At 33.9% G+C, this 8,621-nt stretch overlaps 1 protein-coding gene across 1 annotated transcript; it reads right to left on the bottom strand.

Moving 5' to 3' along the window:
• Positions 1–1,765: 1,765 nt before the first annotated feature.
• Positions 1,766–3,053, bottom strand: LOC145073544 (RING/U-box superfamily protein). Its single transcript, XM_079020087.1, has one exon. It carries the CDS (start codon positions 2,940–2,942, stop codon positions 1,920–1,922), a length of 1,023 nt encoding a protein of 340 aa, XP_078876213.1. The 5' UTR covers positions 2,943–3,053; the 3' UTR covers positions 1,766–1,919.
• Positions 3,054–8,621: the final 5,568 nt, after the last annotated feature.

Here is an 8,621-nt window from a genome sequence, read left to right as displayed (position 1 = left end):
TGGGGTGAGTTTTCACCTCGATATAAAATATTTGTTATGAGAACGAGTGGAGGATACTGATATTTGCATAGAGCTTGTCATCACTAATAATATACTAGCGATTCAGATTACGAAAGGTCTAGCACCAAAAACATTTCCACATGTCATCAAAATGGGTTAAGGCTAGATGTAATATAATATAATTCAAGCATAGTGTTTTACTGGAACTTTTAATTTTAATTAATCAAGTACTTGATTATTACCCCATAATAACTTGTGCACACTAACTTTTTATACATAAAAATGTACAACACTACCATTTAAATCTAACGTCACTTGGCTTAATATAATGATAAGTTTCATATGAAGCAACACGTAGGACTGTACTTTTCTGCTTTTATTGTTAATACTAAACAAGAACTTAAGTTGGCGAAAGAAATAATAAACACATGCACACACACGTGTGTATATATATATATATATATATATATATATATATATGGTTAGGTTATTTTGTTTTCACTATCTATTGTGTGCATATGTGATTGATTCTAGACCAATCATTTTAGTTATTTTAGGAAAGTAATTAATGAATATTACATGTTGAAGATATAATGGGTATTAATTACATCTTCAATATTTAATATGCATTAATTACTTTATTAAAATAACTAAAATGATTGGTCTAGAATCAATCATACATGCACACAATAGAGAGTGAAAACATTTGAACCTAACTTTCTCTCTCTCTCTCTCTCTGTATATATATATATATATATATATATATATATATATATATATATATATAGATAATTTGTAAAAACGCAAAAACAAAGAAAACTTATGAGATTGTGTCCCCTAAACCTTATAGTTTGGACACAAATCAATGCAAACTGTGAACTACATGATGATAATTAATGATACATGAAGAATTGTTTCATATTAGCAAAACATGTTTTTTCGACTTATTTATTATAAAAACTTGAATTTAAAAGTGGTTAAATACGTGAAAAAAAATAGTTGTTAAAACCACCTTTAAATTTATATTACTATTATCTAAACTTATTATCTTTAATGTGACCATCAGACTATTTGATTAATGTTTTTATATGTTGGGTACATTTACATTTTTGTACTATAATAATATTTGTCATATGATATATCAAGTCCTTAAGATTAATTTATGTAGTATGATGGACATGACATATATCCATAACATCATCGACCAATATTTTGTGATTCTAATAGTTTCTCATAATGTGTAATTGTGCAGCAAATACACACATGTTAGAGGACATATAGTTTTTAAAAGAGAATAATATCGCTTCCTTCTATATATTCTTAATCCTCTCTATAAACATCATCAGTGTGATTCAATCAATCATAATCAATCACTTAGACACCATTGGTTGTGAAGTTAAATAATTATAATATGGAGTTTAGTCATCTTCATATCACCTTATCCAAGTCAGTATTTTTTAATTTATTTAGTATTCTTGATTTTTATGTATAAATTGATCTTGGTTATTCCTTAATTTCAACATTTGTAACTTTTGCATTCGTTTTACCTTTGCTAGTTCTTTTAGGAGAAAATGTGGCAAGCGATAATGATGGTGGCGAATGGTGATGCAGAGTGGTGGTAGACGGAATAAGGGAAATGAATAGGGTGAAGGTGGGGATTTTCTAATTTAATAACAATATAAAATATAAATAAATTAAATAAAAAGAAAAAAAGATAAAAAATCATAAAAATGATATAAATTCAATTTACCAACAAAACAATAAATTGAAACCAAGAACCATCTTCATCAACATAAATAGTTAGGGACAAAGCAAATTCGGGACACCAAAGAAACAATTTATGTAGTTTTGTCTTTTACTTACAACCATTACATCAATCACAAGAACGAAATTTTTACATTAAGAAACAGCATCACGGGCTAAAGGATGCTGCAAGAGTGCACCCTCGAGTCTTCGCGAGTATCGCCATGGGAACTAGGATGCCCAGACCTCGTTTGAAATGGCCATACCGATGCTAATCGTCTCCATCGTGAACAACGCCGCCGCCTACCCCGACCATCATCAGAAGAATCACTAGTTCCCTCAGTCGTGATGGTAGGCACGGGCAACTCAGTCCGACACACCGGACAAGAGTTATGGAGTCTTAACCATGGTAGTATACAATCCGAATGGTATATATGGTTACATGGCAACTCTTTCGCTCTTCCACCAACTTTGAATTCCTCCATGCAAATTGCACAAGATTGAGAATCATTGAGAATGTGGGTTTGGGTTATTTTAACATCTGGTAACCCGTTTATGGCAGAATCCGGTGCTGGAGGTGGACCTGGCCGGTCATTTTGAGTCAATTCTTCAATCAACCCGTTTAACTCGGATCCAGCAAAATAGTTTCTAGGATCAACCCCTCTCGGGATCATATTTTCTGCTTCAGGATCATTATTAGTGTTATCATTAGAACTGTTTGGGATCCGTGGGAGGTTATTTGGTGTAAGAATGATCCATGAACGTGAGCGAGGACGTGCTAGAATTCCACTTTCGGGATCCCAACCATCCATTTCGTCAAACGGAGAGTTCCTTCTTACCCTTCGCCTTCTCCATCCGTGATTCCGGCCCCATGGAGGTTGGATTCCGACGTCTGTAAACCTACCATCATGTTGATTACCTTGTGGAAGAGGAGGATCGAGCATGAGCGAGAGTGCTTCCAGTATACGGGCCTCAGGTGAAGGATCGAATTCCGTGAACTCCACCACAAGTCTTGGCCTCGCTATATTGACTTCGTACACAAACTGGCCGAAACACCTCGGACACATGATTGGTGGGTTTTCTGATGCGATTCTGACAGTTCGATGGCATTGGTAACACCAGTAAAGTTGGTAGGTTCTTCCGCTGATGTCAATGGCTCTTTCTTCGGATGTAGAAGATGGGTCGGGTGGCATGATCATGGGCGTTAATTTTGTGTAAATGCTGGCTATACGTTTACGTGTGTATTAACAATATATAGATATATGTTTATGAAAGTTTGGAATATGATCTCTCCCTCATGTCACCTGTTGAGAAAGAAAAAGATGGTGTGGGATTTACGACTATCTTGTTAACTCTTTGAGTTTTTAAGATGATGTTGTGTTTTGGGGCAAAGGATTGTATTCCTTTCTTGATGACTCTATATATTTTCTTTTTTATTTATTGGAACAAGTTATGTTACAACGTAATTAATCAGTTGACCGGAAAAACACATCAACAATTAAAAAAATGTAGGAATTTCGGAAAGGATTCCTTTTTTTTTTCCGGTAAAACTCAACTTCCTTACTCAACTAAATTCAATAAAAAAAAATAGCTATGAAGGGCCGCACCGTGTTATTTTGTTTACACGCAATGAATCTTATCACAACTAGTTTGAAGATCAAAGGAAAAATTATTGCAGAACACACTACAATAAAAATAGGACTTTTCCCATACACATTTCAATTCTAACCAAAAAAATCTGTTGGATTTTCGATAGAATTATTGACATGATGGTAACAAAAAAAAAAATAAAACGTAACTTAAAAATGTAACACCGACGAAATAGGAACAAAAATCAATTCCATCGGAAATCCTCTAGTTATTTTCGACGAAATAACGATGGCCGGTATTTTGAAAACAATAAATTTGTACTAAATTTCATCATCACCGTAGTCGTACATCTCGCCAGAAACCTTACTTTTGCCACCGACTTCGCCGAAACCCTAGCTGGCATAGCCGGAAACCTGCGCCGACTCAGCCAATTAAAGCTTCAGTTCTCACCTTCTGTAACTGCATCAAGATCTAACTGATGTCGCTGCCTCCAATTCCTGTCAATTCCTCTTCCGCAGTCGACACCGCCGTTGCTCGGATGATTATCTAGTTCTCGTTGCTGCCTGCAGATCTAGCGCCACCGTGGCCACTACATTTCCTCCATGTCTAGCCGTTGTTGCCGCCTCGAGTTCTTAATCAACGTCTATCCGACTCTAGATTTCTGACTGTCCACTTATCTTTCACTCTTTGAATATGCTATCTATTTCTCTTCGTCTCTATAAGTTTAATCATTCCAGAGTTTCCTCCTCATAAGTCTATCGGGGGACATTAATGCATAGGGTTTAGGCCATGGCTCATTATGTATTGTTATTTTTATGCTTATATTTTTTATTTGAAATAAAGCAAGTTATCATATTTACAAAATAAGGCAAATTTATTAAGACTATGGAATTTAAATTACTTTAATCTGATATTAGTTGATTATAATTTGGCAAAATGTATGTAATAGCGTAGAGTGATGATGATTGTATTGTGTTGAGAAAAGTAAAGGTTTTGATCAAACTTAAACATTAATCTTTGTTATTCACAGGGTAGAAATGGTATTATATGTATTTTTGTATGGGTGTGTTTTGTAAAATGCAGGAGGAAACGGGTTTATAGGCGGGTTGTAGTTCGGTTTATGGATATATTCATGAAGTTATGACCCGGGTATATATTCTAGCTGAACCGATCAGTTGATTCATTCTTTCAAGATATTTTATGAGTTCACATATTTTTCTCTCGTTCACTATAACAGATTAGGGTTTGTTCATAATGTTTATTTGTTCTTAGATCACATAGATTCTTCAGTTCATATGACTGTGAGTGGTTTATGTAATAAGGTTTTTTTGTAATCTATTGATATATAAACCATCTCTTTCATGATTAAATGAAATGATGAAGTTGGGAATTGTTGAGTTGATTAGATTTTTAGATGGTATCAGAGCTTAAGGCTTCGTTCTTCTTCGTATAACGCTCAAAGAGTTTTGTTCATCACCTGATTGTCAGGTATTTTATTCTCTTTTTACATTTCTTGTTTGTTGAATCTACTTGTTTTTTCGATCTAAGTATTCCTCTGAACGCTATCGTTCGAGGAGACACAAACTATTAATGTTCGATCTGTTTTTTGGATTGTTCCTGTAAAGTTAAATCGAACATATTACTTGTTTTGTTTTCTTTAGTTCCTGGTACTGCGAATCGTGTTTGTATGAATACAAATTTCTCATGTGGGTCATCATCGGTTGATAAGAATCTTATCGTCCTGTGGATTGTCATCGGTGGAAACCATATTCGACTTGAGGATCATCGTCGATAAAAAACCCTAATCGATTAATCTTCTTATCTGAAATAACTCTCTAGGGGTCGGATTTTATCACCGATAAACCCTAGTAGGGAACGGATAAGGAGAGTCGATTCCTCTTCCGTGTAGCTTCAATCAGTGTGAGAACTTTTCTTGTTCCTTTTTGGTATCTCTTTTTTTGATATTTGTTCTGGGAGATCCTGGTGTCTTGTGTACACCAGTTACTTTTCATGTTCATTTTACCTGGTTAATTCTTTTTGCCTGAATAGTTCTTTTGTACTGATTGTCTTGGGCCCCGATATCAGTACAAGAAGTGTGGTCTTGTTTAAGTTTTTTTGTTTTGTTTTTGGTTCTTGGTTTTCTTTCTGTGTTCTAAATGGTTGTTGGTTCTAATGATCCACCTGGTGGAAGTGGAAAGGATGATCAAGTTAATTTTCATGATCCTCTTTACATCCATCCTTCTGATAATGCTGTTACATCAATTATTACATCAAAAATTAACTGGAAATCAAAATTTTAGACTATGGAGAAGTTCTATTTCTAGAGCTCTTAATGCAAGAAATAAACTAGGGTTTGTAGATGGAACTTTTAAGAAAAGTAAAGTTGATGAGTCCTAACAGTCTAAATGGGATAGGGCTAATGTTGTTGTCTGTTCTTGGCTTTTGTCTTCTATTTCTGATTCCATTTATCAGAGTCAAGCTTATTCAGAAGTTGCAGAAGAAATTTGGGAAAGTCTTTTTGAAACTTATAATAAATCTGATGGATCTGTTGTGTTTAATATTCACCAACAAATTAATTATCTTAAACAAAATGGTGTTTCTTTGTCTGATTACTTCAATAAGCTTGATTCCTTATGGAAGGAATTTGATGGTCTTACTAGCTTAACTGAGTGTGTTTGTGATGCTTCTATTAAACTTAAAGATCATTCTAATCTCATGAAACTTATGCAGTTCTTATCTGGTTTAGATGATTCTTACAGTCAAGTTAAGAGTCACATTTTGTTAATGGACCCTTTACCAAATGTAAAAACTGCATTCTCTATTGTGTCAAGGGAAGAATCCCTTTAAAGAAATGGATCCTTGTCTTCCTTTCAGTCATCTCAGTCTGTGACAAAGTCTCAGTCCACTGCCTTTAATAGCAGATTTAATAACAGGTCTAATACTAAAAATAAGGGTCAAACTGTTCAGTGTAAAAATTGTGGTATTAAAGGACATACTGTAGAGAAATGTTATAAGTTGATTGGATATCCCAAGGATTTTAAACCAAGAAATGAAATAATAATCAGAATACTTTTGTGAAAACTTTATCTGCTAATTCTTCTACTACTTCTTCTGGAAATGGAAGTGCTTCTACTTTTCATGATTCTAATGGGGATTCTGAGTTTCATCAACTCACCAAAGATCAATATGTCTAGTTTTTGCAATTGATTGGTGATAGACATGTTAGTGAAGAGTCTTCTATCAGTGCCAATATGGCAGGTACTTGCTTATTTCAAGCTTATAATTCTTTTATTAATTCACCTAAATGGATTGTTGACTCATGAGCTAATCAACACATGATTGCTTTTGAGTCACTTCTTCATGATACTTTGGATGTATCAAATTAAATTTAGTAGTTAGTCATCCTAATAGCACATCTGCTATAATTAATAAAATTGAATCTAAATATGTCTGACTCTTTAACCCTGTTTGAGATATTTGTTGTTCCTGATTTCAATGTGAATTTACTGTCTTTCCATAAGGTTTGTAAAGATAGTAATTGTGAAGTTGTGTTTAATGAACATAGTTGAAAAATTCAGGGTTTACAATCAAAGGTGATGGTGGGGAATGGTAGAGAGTTTGGAGGTATCTATTACATAAATAGTGCACCTTCAGGTATTACTTCTAGTCTCTCTAAGTCCTCTTCAGCCTGTTGTGTGTCTAAATTGACTCTGCATCATAGGCTTGGTCACCCTTCTGATCAAGCTTTGGGTGTTTTAAAATCCAAACTTAAAATTGGTAATGAAAGTCTTCCTCCATGTGATGTTTGTCATAAAGCTAAACAAACTAGAGAACGTTTTCCTGTTAGTCAACACTCTACTTCTAAACTTGGTGAGTTGATTCATCTAGATGTTTGGGGTCCTTATAGGGTGACAACTGTAGAAGGATTCAAATATTTTTCAACCATTGTGGATGATTATACTAGGGCTACTTGGGTCAATTTGTTAAGATCAAAAGATGAAGTGTATGATGGTATTGTTGTTTTCTTTAATATTCTTCTTAATCAGTTTTGTGTTAAAATTAAAACTGTTAGGTCTGATAATGGGACTGGGTTTTTAAATAATAGGATGAAATTTTTAATTGAGTCAAAAGGGATTTTACATCAAACTTCTTGTGTTCATACTCCACAACAAAATGGAGTTGTGGAAAGAAAACACAGACATATTTTAAATGTTGCAAGGTCACTTATGTTTCAGTTAGCTATTCCGCTTAAATATTTGGGAGATGTTGTTCTAACCTCAGTTTTTTTGATCAATAGAACTCCTACTTCTGTTTTAAATGGTGCTTCTCCTTATGAACTTGTTTATAAAAGTATTCCAGTTTTTGATCAACTTAGAGTGTTTGGTTGTTTATGTTTTGCCACCAAATTAAATAATTTAGATAAATTCTCTGAAAGAGCTGATAAGTGTATTTTTCTTGGATATTCTTCTGATAAAAAAGGTTACAAAGTTCTTAGTATTGATTCAAATCTTATTTTTGTTTCCAGGGATGTAAAATTCTATGAGTCTATGTTCCCTTTCAAGCTTAAATCTTCATCTTTGCCTGATAGATCTAATGTCCCTATGAATCCAAATGATTTGTTTTCCTATGATGAGTCTTTAAATTCTAGTTTTGTTCTTAATGACACTAGAGTAGAAAACTTGGATAGCAACCATCAAATGGATGGTGCTAATGCAAACCATGGCCTGGATGAGATTTGTCCCTCTGATGTCAGCAACCGGACAGGTGAGGCATATGTGCCTCCTACTGGTGAGATGTTTCCAGGTTCTTCTACATTGACTGAGGAAAATATTATAAATAATTCTTATCCTTCTGATAGTTTGTCAACTAGGGAAACTAGATCTGGACGTAGTATTCACATGCCTGTTAGATTTAGTGACTATGTTATTGAAGGAAAAGATAAATATGGTATAGAGAGGTCTGTCAATTATTCAACTCTTGATAATAATACTTTTTGTTTTCTTTCAAGTCTTAATAAAACTATTGAACCAAAAAGCTACAGTGAGGCTGCCCTTGATCCAAATTGGGTTAAAGCCATGAATGAGGAAATGGAAGCTCTTTATAGAAAAAATACTTGGGGAATTACTAATCTTCCTAGTGATAGAAAAGCTATAGGTTGTAGATGGATATATAAGATTAAATACAAATCTAATGGAGATATAGAAATATATAAAGATAGAATTGTTGCTAAAGGATATAATCAAAGGGAAGGAATAGATTATGAAGAAACTTTCTCACCTGTGGCTAAA

Source organism: Lactuca serriola, chromosome 9 (assembly GCF_051521515.1).
Source record: "Lactuca serriola cultivar US96UC23 chromosome 9, Lser_US96UC23_V15, whole genome shotgun sequence".
Classification (NCBI taxonomy): Eukaryota; Viridiplantae; Streptophyta; class Magnoliopsida; order Asterales; family Asteraceae; genus Lactuca; species Lactuca serriola.
The sequence above is the reverse complement of the archived record's forward strand: the minus strand, read 5'-3'. Positions and strand labels throughout refer to the sequence as shown.

Excerpts from the sequence above, each read along its gene's own strand:
- LOC145073544 (XM_079020087.1), bottom strand. The coding sequence starts at position 2,942 with ATGATCATGCCACCCGACCCATCTTCTACATCCGAAGAAAGAGCCATT.